Source organism: Necator americanus, chromosome X (genome assembly GCF_031761385.1).
Source record: "Necator americanus strain Aroian chromosome X, whole genome shotgun sequence".
Taxonomy (NCBI): domain Eukaryota; kingdom Metazoa; phylum Nematoda; class Chromadorea; order Rhabditida; family Ancylostomatidae; genus Necator; species Necator americanus.
The window spans coordinates 26,828,549-26,846,828 of NC_087376.1; the positions used below are offsets into that span (position 1 = coordinate 26,828,549).

The window sequence follows — 18,280 nt, forward strand, 5'->3', positions numbered from 1 at the left end:
CGTTGGACATTGGGAGTGTGAAATCAATAAATTGGAAAACGATCAATTTAATTAACCAGGAAGGATTCTTCTCTAATTCTCTAAATTAATTAATTAATTAGATTAATTCTCTAAATAGCTCTACGATTTTATAACCCTTCAGACAAGAACTCAGAGATCCTTGCTAGAGAATCATAAGCAGACTTGAAAAACGGAAACTTTATAGGACAATGGTGTTCGGAATTTTTAATCAACTAAAAATTACCAAGCAATTTCCTAATGTATTCAATGTGATTTTTGCAAAATTACTGGCATTCCATAAATTCATTGGACCTTGTTAGATGCAATGTACTTGGTTGATGCTGCATGCGAAACTAATTCTGGAAAAATGTCTGGAAAAACTATAGCATTCGCCAAAACTGACTAACTTGGAGATGCTGCAACTCATGCAAAATTCATTGCAGCAAACTTAGAGGCTGCAAATAGGGAAGAATATTTGAGGAATTTTTGATTTAATTTTGCATTCTTCTGGACATCTGTCATAATGTTCGTTGGCAATTAGTTCCTATAACTAAGCTACTATAGTGTAACTAACAAATTTCTTGAGCGAGACCGTCAAAACGTTTCGTCACAGGAAAAAATCGCGGTCCTACAAATGAGACGAAACTACAGTAGAAATGTACTCTTTTGAGGTAAATATTCGGTATAAGCGAAAATAGATTACTGTAGAGGAGGCCATCAGTCGTTTTTATTGTGTTTGAAATTTTTCAGATCGGCTTACGAATGAATTTGCACACCTGGATGCTCTAATGAGCCAATGATTCATCGGAGTAAGGAAAAAAAATTGTAGCAATACATAGCTCGATCATTTCGTAAATAACAATAATTATTATATTATAATAATATACACAATTAATATTATTATATTATAATATTATTCACAATTTATTTCTGGAAAATAATCTTTATTTTCTTTCTTCTTATAAATGTTCAAAATTGATTGAATACGCAGCTTTTTCTGCTCCCATAATAATTGTAATTGAGATCACTTATTTTAGTAAATTGTTCTTTTTTAATCTCGCTAATTGTACCTATTGCAAAAATGTGTTTTTTAAGTTTATTTATTTTTTAAAGCATTTGCTATTTACTATTTTTAAGCGCACCCAAAAGTGCGCTAGAAGTCGTGGTTTCAGAAACCAATGAATCCAGATTTATTAATGCAGTAAAAGTAGCTGCATTCGGTCACGGAGCGAGAACAACGCAGTAGTTTAATAGTGGGAACACACCATACTCAAACCAATAAAAAGTAAACATCTAAAAGTATCCTCTTTCCTTTAGTAATAATCTACGACTTTTAAAAAATGTGATGTGTAATTTTTTCAAAAATTAAATAAACTTAAATTAATTAATTCAATTAAATAAGCAATGCAATGACAAGAATTGTTAAAATAACGGAAGGATGTAGAGTTATCAACGAATAAATCCGATGAAACTATAAAATTGTAGTTAAATCCCTAAGAAATATCAATTTTTTCTTAACTTTAAACATAAAAATACCGAGTAGAGCTAGATGTTCACACATTTTAAGCATCGTACCATACATCGCTTAGTAACGATAAAATAGCAGGAAATTGTGCCTAAAGTGTTCCAGAATAAGGAAACAATTATCCAAGGAATGTGATCACAAACCCCAAGAATGTTCTCGTGTGATGTTGGTTTTTAGAGGATTGAAGATCCTATACGCTTCTCAAGTTCTCTATGTTTCTTAAAGAGATTGAGGATATACGGAATAAAGTGGAATAAAATTGATTAAAATAGAATGTTAGAAAAATGAATAAATAATATAGATATAATGTGGCCGTAAACGTTTGAAATAAACCGAATTCTTCAATGTGTGCTCTCGTAACAAAGCGGAATGCTGTTCGTTATTGCACAGAATTGAATTTGCTCAGACAAAATCCATTGTCCATACGTCCCGGCGTTCTTTGTTTTCGGACGACTCTTTAAGATTCGTTTGTTAGCGGACAAATACTGAACCCGGTAGACTCTACAGGTTCTTCGGTTCGATGCAATTTTCCAATTTCCCTTCGTTTCTATTCCTTACTCATTAAAGATGAAAATTTAGAAAATTTACAAGTACATGTGTAGGGAAATATCGAGGAATTGTGGAGCGATTTCAAATCTGATAATAAAACTTTATAAGATAATTCTCAGCTGTTCTGGGTCAGAATTAGTGGTAGATTGTTTGACTTCCCTTTGATAAGACTTTTTCTTGAACGTAAAAGTGTTCGTTTTGCTAAAGTTATTTCCATTTTTTATAGTTTCCACTCGTTTCAAAGGTTTCAAAGGTATTGGTGAACAGCAACAAGGTCAGAAGTAGACAAACAAGGATTTATAAGATAATATTTAATACGAGGATATTATACATAGAACTATTTGAATTCGAATGCGAATGTGAATGGGTTTTGTGAGGTTCCCGCATGTTGACTCCCGCCTTCCCATCTGATTTATTATGCATTACAATGTCTAACTAATGGAAAAAACCGATTGATACACATAAAAACAGAACGGTAATGTTAATATTTCTTATTACTAATTTGTCAAAATGATATATCGTTAAAATTCCATTATTTGATTCTGGAAAACTTGTCAAAGAGACAAAACAGCTATGTTTATTGTTGTATTAACAAGGAAATTAATGATACCTACCAAAAAAGGAAAAAAAAACAAATAAACGTATTCATTCAGAATACTCTGGAACTGTTTGTAGAGGATTTGTATTTGTGAAATGAATAAATATTTCTGCACGCATTCATGCATTCATACACATAATTTTCGATTATTTTCGATAGTGAATAATAGATAAAAACTCGGATTCGGTTGAATCCCCGATTCCAACATAGAAATGCGCTTTTCCAAATTTTCTTATTTCAAAAATTTTTAAGTTTAGAAAAAAATTTAATTCTTGTCTTCTTCCAGAGAAATCTGCTTAGATCCTTTTTGTTATATATTACGATTTTGAACATTTTTAAAAGAGTTTTTTTTTTGGCAGAAAAATAATGTACTTGGTTGAAGGAGACTTCTAATATTCTCCTTGAACGATGCGATTCTTCGTTATATTACATGTTTTGAGGTGTATAGTCAGATGCACATGCTCTCAACACCTTCAGGAATTCCTTAGAGGATATGGAAAAGGAATAATGTAGCCGTGAATATAGCTGAAAAACTCCTAGTTAACTCGAGAAGGGAATAAAACTAATCTTTCAATAGATGTCATAGTCAGGAATTCAAGGAACATTAACACGAATATTCGTCATTTCTCGGTGATCTTTATCTCTTCCCAATAAGACGACACTAATTTTTCTTTTAAAAGGAATATTGCATAAAAACAATGCAAAATTTCAAAAAAGAGGTGATATAAGAGTTTAACGAATACATGGATATGATACTGAAATAATAAATACAATAAGATATTAACTAGAATATAATATAATAATGAAGAACGATAGTGCGATACAATAAAGGATAAAAAACTATTAATAATATTACAAAATAAGAAACTCATAAGTTGTGATATTAATAGTAAAGTTAGTAAAGTTTTTTTTCAAGATTTTTTCTAGTGAAACTCTTCTGAAAGTGTCATTCTGCACACCTCTCCTTTGAGGAAAGATTTATCCATAATGACTGATGCGATCAAATGAACAGTGCTTGGAAAAAAATTATATTTGTGTGAAGTTTCTAAAAGCAAGCTAAAACAAATTTTCAAAGCCATTCCATTTGGCGTTAGCAACAAGGTGACTGAATAAGTTTAGGTGTAGATCGAACTGAAACGCATCGGACCGATGGAGGATCAGAAATCGTCACTCGAGCGTACTCAAGTGGATAAGGCTATCGTTGATTGAGAAGATGCTGCGCATGCCGCCTATCATCCTCCGCTGTCGAAAGAGTTCGCGTAGAAATTTGCGACGAGCCTTCTCCTCCTCCTCCTCCTGCACCTCCTACTCCTCCTCCTCGTCTTCTTCTTCGTTCTCGTTCCTTTCGTTGGGCAGGAAGGACGGAAGTATCCAATCAGTGAGTAGTTAGTTTTCTATGAGCGCAGCGCACTCGTGCATGACCTTAAAATGTGCGTTGAATACTGAATTATCTGGCGGAGTTCAGTGGACAATTGGGATTATTGATCAACTGTTAAACCATTGACAGTTCAATAGAATTTTATAGAAATACAAATCTATAGAACATCTCTCCGAGTCGAGTTAATAGGCAACGAATACGCTTCTCCTTTAACTACAAGAGAAGTAAATTGCAATGTATGTCTATAGAGCAAAGAAATCATGATGATACACATGAAACACATAGACTCTCACTCGTACGAAAAGACATCCAATATACGAAGAAGAAGAAGAAGACGATGATGATGAAACATTTAAATAATGTATAAAGACATAAATGTGAAGTTCTTTTTTTTCTGGATGAGTAAAAAAGTCAAATTGGATCTATACGAGGAGCTGGCGCGGCGGTGGCAAGTCGCGCAAATATAGCGCGAAGCGCGAGGCGCGACGGGACATCATCGAGAACCTTATTGAAAGCATATCTATTTCAGAAGAAAAATACAGAAAAAAAACACCTATGAGTTAAAGCCATAAGGAGGCTGCTACACGAAGAAAAAATGGCTAGTTATTCAGAGGTATTGGGAGCTTTACAGCTCCTTCTTCCCCTTTTTCCCTTTGGCTGGTGGTGGAGGCGGGGTCGGCTCCGGCTCGTCATCGTCATCATCTGAAGTGCACGAGAAAGTATTAAGAGTGCACATATTCACAAAGTCAAAAAAAAAAAACAAACGAAATCGATAATTAAAGGAAAGCTGCTCTTATAATGATTAATTTAACTAAATTAACTCAAATATTTGAAAAGTTCAACTGAGAGTTCAGAAGCAAATCTTCGTCATCTCTCGGGTGTGTAGGAAGCGACAAAAATGTTGGGCCACTGCAAATTCACATCTACCACCACGTATGAAATTTTCATATGGAATATTTAAAGATTAGAATTGTGTATTGTACAAGAGAAGTTCCTACCTATATAAAATCAGAAAACTCTTTTGATACTTAACAGTCTAAATTACTCCATTTCTCTTTTATTATCTATTTTAATGCACGTTTTCGTTACATAATTAATTTTTCTAACGCTCGATAACTTATATTGCTGTTATAATTTGAATTACTATGTATACCTATATGACTATGAGTTCCATACATAGTTTGCTAAATAAGCAAGCAAAAAATAAATGAGCACTAAAAATGAGCGCACAGAGCAAGCTACTTGAAACTCTCAGATAAAATAACAATCATATACTTTACTATTACCAAAATATTTGGAAATTAACTTTAAACCGTTATGTACTTTACTATAACCGCTGCTATTTCTTCGATATGGATGCAGTATGCAAAATTTCCTGACATTTCCCATCGCGAAGACAGAAAAGAAAGTGATTTTTAGTAATGAAATTATGATTCATTTATACCCGCGCAAAAAAACATTTTTTGCTAATCATCTCCAGCGATGCTTTTCGTTCACCAATTAGGCTGGACACCAATTTTTGATCCTTCTCAGAAACCGTAGAGCAATTTTTTTTTCTGGATTGACTTTGTTCAAATGACATCAGACCACGTAAACATGGGCGGAAAAAGGTTCATTAAAGAAATGAAAAATGGAATGCTAGATTATTCCGTAGAAATAGAAGTAAATGACACGTACGTAATTATGAAATAAAAAAGATTTCAAAAGAGGCTAAAAGTTGAAGAAAAAGGAAAAAGTTCACTTGAAAAAAATTTACCATCAAGTGTAATCGATCCGCTCATAATCTGATCAATCCAGGTTTGAAGAACTTCAAAGTTACTATCGCTGTGTTTTTTCGGATCATCAAGATTCACTTGTGAAATATCGAACCAGATGCCTTCTTTCTGAAAAAAAATATGATATTTAGTGTTTTTTTTTAACATACATGTGTGATATGTGAATGCAAAACCACAAATCCATCTAATGAAATTCCTGGAATATGACGATTGCAACCATCTCCTAAATGTTCAATTTCTACAATGTTTGGCGGCATTTCGGTAATTTATGTTTGGAGTTTGGAAAAAACCTATTTTCTCACAGAAAAAGCATAATTCTCTAAAGGCAAAAAGTTTTGTTGTTGGTGCATAGAAATTTTACTGCTTGACATCCAGATGTTGGTGCACATTGGTTCAAGAATGTTTGGGAGTTTGTCGAAAAAAAAACGAAACATATGCATCGAATGATCATTTCGCTTGTTGTAGCTCTGCGGAATGCAACTTTAAGATCGATTAATGACTGTTTCACTTCCACGAGTTTAAAAGGGACCATGAAAATTACAGGACAGCAAATCCGGAGCAATTTATTCTCTTTAGGGTAGCAGACATTAAAAGAAAAGCTAGCCAGAATGCATACCTGTCTGCTTTCATTACCACAGTGTTATTCTTGACTAACTAAGCTTTGAATCAGTAGGAAAAAACATCTAATACCCCACTATTAAATATTCAGAGTGCTTAAAATGCAAAAAAAATCTTACAACGAATCATTGACGATTGGCAGAAATTGCAGAAAATTACACAAAATCAATTTGCTTTCTAATTTCGAAACATATGTAGAAGTTTTAGGATGTGATAGGACCGAATAAATTCTCATTTTATGTGTAGATCCATGGTTTCTGAGTATTGAACACATCCCTAATGTTCTTCTCCTTATATACCTGTGGCAGAAAATCAGGATAGAGGATAGATCAGCAACTTCAAAGAGGATCGAATATTTTTAGCATGTTGTTTGTGCACTTTGTTGCGACTCAGATAAGAAGAATCATACAGCAATAGAGCTCGTAAAAAGAGAAAAAAAAACTCAAATGCATCTTTTGAGTAGATTGATCAAGACACAACAGAATAATCCAACAAGTTTTCAAAAATTGCTGGAAAATAAATGAGAATTCATATTATTTTACCAGAATCAACAAGTGGCAGTGTATTTCTTAATACCACAAACCTTCTCCGATCAAAAATAATTCGCTAAATTATTTCACTGAAAGAGAAGGTTTTTGCAACATTTATATTCCCACTATAAATTACTGATGTGAATATTTGAGCGGAGGATCCAAAAAAAAATCATTCATCTTCATCAGCAAAATATTAGCCTTGACCCACCTCGGAAATATCGACGAGACCAATTTGAGGTCCTTCTTCGATGTCGATTCCAAACATATCCTCCCATACATCAACCATAAGAGGGAACTCATCTGTAGTTAGTAAAAATATAGTATGGCAAATTTTCCGTCCAATTTTGAAATCCTGCCTTACCAGGATCAATCAGAACGATTTCTAATGTTCCGGCATGTTCTGAGTTCTCATCAGCAATTTTGTCAAGAAGTTTTTTCATCGCTCTGCCTTCTCGAGTTTCCTCATCCACAAACGCCAGAATCAACCGTTCATCCTCCTCGGGGTCCTTCTGCAGAAAATTATTCATAACTCTGACTGTTATTTGGAATATATATAATTCTGTTTTTAAGAAAGAATTCTAGAACTTGCTAACGTACCCACACATTGAAGTAGTTCTCGAGGGTTAATTTTTGCATGACAGGTTCTTTGTGCTTCTCAACCCAATCTTCGAATTCCTCTTCTAAACACCAAAGACATAAATAACTGGAATTTTCCGAAATAAGAAGTACATTTACCGGTGTCAACAGAAGAAGGAGCGAAAAGTGGATCTTCTTCGAAAGGTCGGAGCATCTGCACTTCTCCTATCCGTTTCAATCCAACTTTGCGAGCCCACTAAATATTTTAAAATCCTTTCTAGAAGAAAATTTTAGAATTGAATCTCAGCAGACTCAGCAAACCAAACAAAATAAAATCCATGACATTCCGGAAACGAAAATTCATAATCAAATCCCAATCTGCATGAAAATAGATTTCAAACCTTGGACGTAACAACTGCAAAGAACTCTATTTCGCCCATGAAATCCTCTGCTGCTTCCTCGAATTCCTTGAGGGCTACAAAGCAGCTTATAAGTTCTATTAACAAAAAAAAACTGTTCTTAGATGATAACGTGCAGTAAAGAATTTGCTATTATTAAAAACCTGCAGATCCAGGTTCGAAATATCCGATAATCCTAACGGTCTCATCCTCGAGGTCTTCGAACTCTTCTAAGTCATGTTCATCATTGATAATTGTGACTGGATCATCAGGGATCTACAATAACCATATCTCCACTTTTTTTTGGAATATTAATAGAAAAAAATAGAGTATATTTGAATGACTATTGTTTCCAAATATTATTTAGCAAAACAAATTTAAACGTAGCAAATTGATCAGGATAAAACTGTAGGACATCATTGTGTGTGTAGTACTTACATCCATCATCCATCCAACAAATGTTTCCGGATCACGTACACCGTTGTATTCAATTTTAAAACCATCCTTATACACGTGAATTGTGTCCTCGCCTTTGTCTACTTCTGAAAAAAAAACATATTGTGGCTCACTGCTGGGTTTTGTATGAAACAATCTAAAAACCATTTTCGTGTTTGTACTAATATAAGTCAAATTATATGAGCTATATGGATTTTGCGATTCACCAAAATAATTTTTGTCACAATTAGAGAACTTGTTATTTATAGGATTATGTTTATATATATTTTATATTTATCTGATACCATCGAAATTCACTCGACCGACCCGCCAAGTATTCGCCATGCGCTTTCTTTACACATTGGAACATGGGCGTCACGGGGGCAAGCAAAAATAAGAACGTATAAATCAGTTCGGAAGTCTGAGCAGATTTGTGTATTGCTAATCCGTCAATATAGCATTTAAAAACCCTAAATCGACAACAATAATAAAAATTACACAAAATGCTCAAAAAAATTAGTGAATAGATTTCTTTGAAATCGATGAGACAATTCTAAATTAATGTATAATTAAATTATGAGCAGACTAATTAAATGTTAGCTCGAAAGCGATCCTAATCTATCAGAGAAGAGAAAAAAATTCTCAGCCTTAAGCAGCTGTCCTTTCTAATCAGCAACTGCTAACAACAAAAGCAGAACGTTTTAAAAATTAGAAAAAAAATCTTAATTACAATGAAACTTTTACCTTCTTGTTTCCTGAGTTTTTGTTCCTTTGTTGTATTGACAGTGAAGAAATTATAACCTCGTTTTGTCATAATTTGTGCCGAAAGCTTAAATTAGAATATTAGCTACTGAAATGCTTAAAAAATATTGTGAATAATTTTCTTCTACCTGCATGAAACATTCGTATTGATCTAATTCTGGATCATCTTCCTCGACATCGTTGAAGAACACTACTGATTTTGCATCTTCGGCAAAGACGGTTTTATTGAAGTTCTTCTCGGTTAACACCTTAAAAAGTTGGTTTCTATGGGGAAATTATAAAATTAAAAGTAAAAAGGAAAATAGGAGTTCGTATGAAATTTGTGACCTCATATTTAAGTTTGCGCGCAGAGAAATGTTGTTCAGTGTAAAAAAAATTAGTGTTTTCCGTTTTTTTCGAGTATGTACAGTTTTTGAGGGAACACTCGTATTCAAAAATAAATTGTCCTCGGATTCTTTTCCATAATTTTTAGCTCACTGAAATATTGTTTTCGTTCTGCAGAAAAAAAACCTTTCTATTTATTCACTGGAACAATAGATTTTAAAATGTCATATCATGTTATACGGATCAATTTACGTGGAATAAAATTAGGATAAGAGAGTGAAAATTTCGACGTTTTTTTTTCTAGAAAAATGGGATTTTCAAAAGATTCTTGATGTTCAAAAAGTTGAAGTATATACTCGAACTTCGCTACAAAACACATACCTCTGTTCTATCAAAACCGTCGTATTCAAGATCCGGATAACCGAGGAACATACATTCCAAGTCATCGGTTTTCTGGGCCGCTGCTGATACCGTTGTGGCTAACAACACTATCCCTAATACCCGACACCAGATCATCCTAAAATTGACTTGTCATGTTTGATAATTGGCGATGATCCTGAAATTTGATCCGAGAACAGCTGAGAAGCTTAGGCGGAAATGTTCTTCCGCATAGATGTGTAATGTTGATTATATGCTGTTACATATTAATTAGTTGCTCATATTCGGAAGATTTACGATCAAATCTTTCATACACAAGGAAAAAAAAGAAAAAATCATTTAAAAGGAATATGTTTCAAACGGTGTTGTCACAAGAACAATTGAATTTTGTTTATTTTGTTTATTCTTCAGCCAGAAGTGAGCTCCACGTTCAAGATTGATGAGTTGTTTCGTTCAATTTTCGTCTCATGTGTTGGGATTACACAAACTGAGTGGAGAATGACAATCTCGTAGAAGTAATTCATGTTTTCTAGTAGATCTGTCAACGTATATTTAAAAAAAGAAAATAGCGTATTGTTATCGCTTGTTATAAGAGTTCTTCCATCCGGAAAAAGATACATTCCAGTAAAAAAAAAGTTGAGGAAGTTGAGGAATATTTTTTGAAGAACGGATAAACCATAAAAGCATTATTTATTTGTTTTTTTTTTGTTGCAATATTGGCGAGAATATGATGTCAGGAAGCAAATAATGAAAATTTGACACGAAGTTTGTGCGTAAATGTGGAGCGGAGAGATCTTGACAGGCTGAACAACTAGTTGTAAAGAGAGGGGCCGAGTTGAATGGTGGATGGCACAGCCGAGGAAGCCGCAGCTATCCGGCCAGTCAACGAGTAACAGGCGGCCGAATCTTTATCAAATGATAGAGCCTACACTCGACGAATGATCTCGAGCCGTCGATCTGTTTCTTCTGTCAAAAGGTGTCGAAACGGTGACGATGATGTGATGAGTTGGAAAGTTGGATTAACGCTAACACTTCAACGGATATCGCACGCGCAACGCACTCTCATTCATCGTATGCAAACATTTGATGAATTTTCTGGATTTCTCATTGGATATCGTGATTGAAACAACCACGATCAGCATCTAGCAAATATGAAAAATCTTATTCAATCAGCAAGCATGTGTGCGCATATCTTGCGCAAAAGCATGATCGAGAGAACCATAGAGATGTATGCGGTGAAGAAAAATTGTGGAGCACCTCTTGAATGAGTTCACAAAGTAAACTGTTCGTCATTTCATCTGAAGTGCACTGTTTGACGAAAGTACAGCCGTATCTAAGAGCTATCGACAGGATTCGGTTGTTGGTTTTCACAAAGCCATCGATTTGAACGAGAAAAAGAAAAGAACTTTGCAGATTCTTTTGCAAACACAGCATATTCCGAATTTAAAACTTCGAAAAACTATCTTGAAAGTAAAACTATTTTCTGGCGACGACTAAAGTATGGACATAAAGACTATTTTTCAAAAAAAAAGTACTCATGCGAACGGGAAGAAAATCTCACTTAAAAAAGAAGGTTTAAGAATTAGTATCTGCAAAAAATTGCTCTTCTCCAAAAAAAAAACAATGGTAGAGACGACTCTTATTTTAAACATAAACGGAAAAGGAGCAACAGAGGAAAATCAGATCCAAACTCAGCAATCGTTCATGGTCGACAAAAGTGGAATTGTAAAAAATTCTCTTTTTTTAATTCTAAATTTGCGGACCACTCCCTGCTTATCCGCTAAATTATCTATACAAAAAATGCAAAAAAATCCTCCTTTTTAGGATTGAATAATGGGAATTTATCAGCGTTGTGCTGTCACAGAAGAGCAATCGCACGTGTCACACTCGTATTCACAAAATATTTTCGTGTAACTCGTACGACAACTGACACTCTATCAGGATACCTAAGGAGAAACATACTGCAAGGTGTTATCGCAGAAAACAAGATAAATTTTTCTCACTGAGAAAAACTAAAATCATGGAATAAAAAGTGAAATGAGAAAATAAAAAAAAAATTGAAGAAAAGCGGTCATTGGCGGCAATTAGGCGTCAAAAATAGCTGCTGACTTTTTCTGCTTTTTTCTGGATTAGTAAACCATGGAAAGCAACCTCAAATACGGTTCTTCTTATTTCAATCAATTTTCCAGTACTTCTTCATTTTTTTTTTCTTAAAATGAATAGGAAAACAATTGAATAATCCGTTATGATATGAGAGATGAAAGATTTCTGATCAAGATGTAAACTTGAAATGCGGTGCCAAGTGCATAAAAATGCCAATTTTCCTTCGTTTCCTGCGAAAAAAGTTCAAACATTCGGACATGATTTCCAGATTTCAGGGAATAAAATTAGTTTCGGATAAAAATTTGAAGTTTTACATTAGCATTGTGAGCGTGTATGTAAAAACTATCGACGTTTGATATGGAAAAATCTAGATATAAACTAATAACATTGTTAATTATTATCAATCCTAAAACAATAGTGGTTGTAACTGCACGTGTGGGGTTATCCGGTGTGCAGGACAACCTCTATAACTTTACAATAGCTCAAAGAACGGAGCTCAGTGTTTTGCGCACTGAGAAAAGTGAGTGTAAAGCGTTGCACATGCTCGCAAAAGTGTTGGTTTACAATAGATGTGGGTAAGGAGAGGTTTGGTGAAACAACAAAATAAAAACCTCTCGATGTCAAGAAATAATTGTTACACGAAGAGTTATTGACGTTTTGTTGATAATTTATTTATCTTGCTTAGATTATCGACTAGAATTATTGACGATATGATAGAAACTGAATTCTTCCAATGCGTGACCATTATGCACAGCTAAGATATAACCAGTATAATTAAAACTTTGTGGGGAAAAATATCCTGATTTCAAAAAATAATGAACATGATCAAAAGGAACAAATAATGAATCAGCGTAAAATTTAGAACATTCAGCAAAAAAAAAAGTTGATTAACAAATTGTGCATTCAAGAAGAATGCGATCACTGCAAGCTTCAATAACTACTTACGCAGAAGCACAAAAGTACATCAAACCTGAATAGAGATATATTTTAGAAAAAAAGACTACGCATTTTTATTTCCCGAGACTTTGTTAAAGTCCAATTTCAAAATCAAATTCTCCAAATGGGACCTATACAGAACTTTGCGACTGCGTATTTTGAAAATTTGGTGAAAATCAAAGTCGTATAAACAATACAGATGTTTGTGGAACTAAACCTACTAAATGAACATTGGAGACTACAGTGAATCTCATGGAAGATCTATGAAAATAACAAATTTGGAAGTTTTAGTCATTGTAAAAGCTCACCGCTATTAATTGCATATTACTATAGTATTTAACTCTCTTGAATAGAAAGAGTTCCCTTGCTTAAAACAACAAAAACGTGTAGGATTTCAAATCAGAAGAAGTAGACCAATGCGTGAGCTGCTTTCCCACGAAACCTTAGGAAATTCGATAGAGCCGGTCAATTTCAATGAGACGAAAATCCAGTAAAACATTGGATGACTATAATGGAGAACAAAGAAGGAGAATTATGTTTAGCGAAAAATTCCTTGGTTACGAGCAAAAATTGAGCAATAATGCCGTAAAGCGAAAAAATTTCTCTGCTCGAGGTTGTAAACTTGTGTTGCCGATAAACTGCTAAGGCAGGAAGACGCCGGAAGCAACGAGCTTCGGCTTCGGACCTCATTTTACACTCCGAAGAAGAAGAGAGCTAAAATAAAAATCCAGATTTCGTGGACAATTGCTTGATTAATTCTTCAGTCACATAAACATCATACGATTATCCTTTTCGTGGTTCTTTTTTTTTCGGAAACCCATCACTCACATCGATGACACTTTTTGTTGGGAACAATTTGGTAATTGTTGCTAGCCAAGCGTTTGCGTAAATGACGATCATACGCAAATCGTAGCCGTATCGTTGGATCCGCTCGGTATTTGGTATGTGAGCCAATTGAGAGGACAGTTTAAACACGTCAGGATACGTAGCGTTTGTATGTGACAAAAAGCAGCTTTAGCTGTATAGACTCTTTTAAACTAGCGCCCGAGCTATAATAAGGCGATAGAGAGAAAGGATTTTCCTCTTTCAGTAACTCCTTTGCTTAAAAGGATACGCTTCATTTCTCTGTGTGCTTCACATTTGACACACTGCTTGTGTTCACAGTTTCTGTGACCTGTTCCGACTCGTGTGCAGCAGGACCTGCTTCACCTTCCTTCCACTGTTTCTTCCAAAGCTTAATCAACTTTACTGATATCTGGACCAGCTTATAACGACATTTCACAACCACATACACCACACCATTATTGAGTCAACGAGCAACGAGCGAAAATCCAGCATCTCTTTACACTACTCGAATTGGTAAAAGTTGTATGAAACTGGTCATCGCCCGTGTTCATAGTTCCTCCTTCTACCTAGTTGATGAGGGGCACTTGTGACATTGCGCTTGTCTCATCGTTCGACACATACCATACCCGTTCCTCCCTCCACCTTAGCGCTTAATCGTACGTCTCTCGTCTCTTCACCTGCGCCTTCGTATGCGTATCCCCAATAGACAGGTATTGTCGGAATAATTCGAGCCGTAACTCCTGGTGGTCGCACACTGGCTTACTATTCTATTGAACATTGACACCTGCGCTGAATTTTATGACGAGATCTCCGTACGACTTCCATCTCCTTATTGGAAGTGGTGAAGAAAGGAAGAAGGCGGTCATAATTTTCGGACACTTTTGGATTTGCTACTCGGTCCGATAACAAGCGTAATACTATCCTTATCAAAATTTTCACTTTGGTCGGATCATCCATCTATCCCACCATTGCAGAGTAATCCCTTTCAGTTCATTCTCGTCTGAGTTCTTTAGAAGAACGAACAGTCATCCATTGTTGATGTTGCGTGTAGAACCAAGTTGTATTCAACAATACTGCTTTAGGAAATTATACACCTTCGAAATATGGACGTAGATGATATTTTCAATAGATTTTTGATCGGAATCCTTTGGTCTCTTACGAATGAGATTTAATATTAACCATGTCTTCACCGTAGAATACAGAGAAATTTGAGTGTTCCTTGCACTCTACTAGCAATCGTAAGAAAATGAGGAAGAACATTTCTCTGAAAACTAATATAGTAAAGTTTAATTATCCCAAAAAACAAAAATAAAGCTCGTTTTTATGAAATGGAAGAAATATCTGAAGGATAGAAACTCGCCAACGGCATAAATGTGATTTTTTAACGTTTTTTTTTTCATCGAAGTTGATCCTTCGTGGCATTTATAATTTTTAAAATGCTCCAAACTTTGCCGACAACATCCACCTTAGAAACTTTACCTTAACCTCAAATTCTTACCTTAGAAGCCGAAGTTAAGACTTAGAGAGTAATTAATCCTTATTTTTTCCATAAATCTGGAGGTGTTGTCCAAAAGAAATGCAGATATTCTTGAAATAATATGAAGATCATGGGATTATTTGAAAATCTTCTAGTTTGTGGAAAAAAGACTTCTTTGGCTTTCTCAAATTCTTATCGTACCACTTTCAGTGGAATAAATTGTGACTTAGTGTTTTTTTTTGTGCTAAAAATCTACCAACTCTCGTTTAGTGCCACACAATTTTCTGTTTCGTTTGAATCATTAGTTTTTTTTTTCTCGTCACTTGGTCGTGACATATACTTGACCTTTGCCATTTTATTGTATGTAGGCAGCATACCAATTTTCACTGAGGATCATTTGTGTGCGCGATATTCTCCGGTTCAATTATTTCATCGCTTTTTCTAGCATTCGTAAGATTCCGCGCACTAAACGTGATAGCTACTTATTTTTAGTCCTCTTTTCACATTGGAAACAATCACTCTTCTTCAGTACAGTAGAAAAGAATCTTTAAATATTAGATTACTCTAATGTTGCATGAATTTTGTATATGAATTTCTTTTTTCCGATAGGAAGCGCTTAATACCTTCTCATGGATCCACGGTATAATGCAGATTTTTTTTTGCTATGGATCTTGAAAGTGGTTGTTCACAAGGAGACGAGTGTTCTTAGCGATTCTCTTTTCTCTCTTGGATGAATCCTTACCGCCACGAAAACTTCACTTCACAGAAACTCATTGGCTTCTATCTACAAAAAAAAAACTATCTTCTATCAAAAATGTCTGTCTAAAGGAGCGATTTTTTGTCCTCCCTTCGTTTGGATCACTTACATTCGAGGAAGTGCACATACTTACAACTCAAGGATGTTTTTTTTTGCCCATTAAAAAACAGACCGTGCTAATCCTTGAAGGTTCCCTTATTTTATATAGTAATCCTTTGCCAGAATTACTATATAAAATAAGGGAACCTCTTCTCGCTAATGTTCTTAGAATCTAATATAACAAATTAATCAAATTAGTTATAAATCAAATTTTTAGATCAGGATCGTTTCCAGTCGAAAGAACAAATGCATATTTAGGTCTTAAGATTTCTTTGTTCAGTAATAAAATACGAATAAAATATAACATATAATATATAAAATAGTATATCATATATAAGCTGTAATATATAATATGAAATAATATAAAATTCAAGGATTATTAGCTTTATTATTGGAATTACTATATACTCCTAAAAGTTACAGTAATGCTAAAAGTAGCAACGATTCTATGCAAAGAACTATCTCGTCGATTGCAACAATTGCAAGGGGCTAGTTTTTGGCCAACATCTAGAGTGGTCATGAAACACATGCGATCCATTATTGGTGTATGTGTGTGTGTGTGTGGAAGCGGCTCATAGTCTGGATACTATTGAGTTACTTGCTTTTTTACCTCGACATTTTCCATCCGAACATACAGGTTTCCGCTTGACTAAGCTTTATTTGTCCCAAGTGTCACAATAACAACAAAATATTATTCCATTAAAACTGGAAAGATGAAATAAGAATCTGGAATAGGTATCTTGAAGAAAAATGTGGCACTAATTAGAATTAGTTATTATGGACATATTCCAGGAAATCTTCCTCACCATAAAAGAGCACTCGGTATCATTTCGTTGCATTAACAAAGAACTGGATTTGCAAACAACAGCTTAGTTTCCCCTTTTTCTTCATTGTTTTTTTTGAAATGTTATCTCACTGGTTTCAAAAAAAAAAATCCGTTCCTCTAAATGATAGTTACGTCAATCACTTAAAATTATTCGTTTCAGAACTGGAATTTTGAGTGAAAGATTAGAGCAGTTAGGATCATTGAGATGAGAAAGAGAGTTGAAAAGAACGAATGTTTCAATTTCTTAGTTATTCTTGTGTGTTTATTTATAAACTTCCAAACCTTCTTTCTGAACAACTGACCCGACCTTTATAATAATCAGGTTTTTCTTGATTATTTTCAAATAGCACCAATTAATCAAACTGCGGCAAGTGAGAATTGCCCTAAAGTAGAACAAGCTTCGTTTTTTATCTCATAAATTCACAACTACACCGATTCGCTTCACTTTCTTCTACTAATGAATAAACTGGTATCTCCTGTTTCGATTCCATTAATTCGACTTTTCCTTACATGCAAAAACTGCGAGAAGGTCGAAGAAAAGCAAGATTTTCAGCTAATTTCCGGATTCTTATCGTACTCTGAAGCTAGCCTCCTTATTATTTATTATACATGTATGCTTACGTTAAGCATATAGCGTTTATAGCAATTTTTCTGTGTCTTTTTAGAACTTTACAAAAAAAAATGAAAAGTCATTCACGTAGAAGGCAAATGGTCATTTTCTCCCCTTCAAGTGGATCTTGAATGGGGTGATAGTGGCTTGTTTTCGGACGTCTGTCGTTTCCATTCTCAAAGTAGCCGGTCCTTCTGTTCCACTTCATATTATACGTATGATCTATGACAATTTTTGGTTTAAATAGGAATACTAAAGTAATTTTTAATGCTATTATTACATTTTTAAAACGAAGGTCTCAGTTTGTTCGTTCTTTTCTTGTACATGAAAACTATGAGTAAGGTGTTCACCAAAGAAGATAGTAGACTTGTTTCTGGAATATCACATATCGTTAAGGAATCTGGTTTTTCCGCTATTGTTGCATTCCATGGAAGCTCATAAAGCTGTGCTGTTTGTCATCATTAAGTCAGGCAAGCGCGCTACACTACGCGCAATGTGATGATCAACATTTACAAGTTTAGCAAAGATATAACAAATAAACATAATATTTCCAAGATTTGCTGTTACTGTACCTTGCATTGTTTCAAATTATGTAGAAAAAAAATTCCTCTCCTATTCTGATTATTTGTAGACATTTCGGATCCACAAAACTTTATTTAATCTGTTTCGAACTAATTCAAAAATTCTAAGCTGCCCCACATTTTTTTCAGGAATTTCTGAATGCAACACAAAATTGCCTACTACAGCATATTTCGATAGAACATTTCGAGAATTGTG

At 34.4% G+C, this 18,280-nt stretch overlaps 1 protein-coding gene across 1 annotated transcript; it reads right to left on the reverse strand.

Moving 5' to 3' along the window:
- Positions 1-4,675: 4,675 nt before the first annotated feature.
- Positions 4,676-9,987, reverse strand: RB195_025627 (uncharacterized protein; the record flags this gene model as incomplete). The annotated part of the gene is made up of 12 exons (XM_013438845.2): positions 4,676-4,752; positions 5,807-5,933; positions 7,185-7,276; positions 7,338-7,485; positions 7,574-7,656; positions 7,712-7,808; positions 7,954-8,027; positions 8,115-8,226; positions 8,389-8,492; positions 9,130-9,214; positions 9,276-9,395; positions 9,853-9,987. The coding sequence occupies 12 exons, from the start codon at positions 9,985-9,987 to the stop codon at positions 4,676-4,678; spliced, it is 1,254 nt and encodes a 417-aa protein (XP_013294299.1).
- Between the last annotated feature and the right edge of the window lie 8,293 nt (positions 9,988-18,280).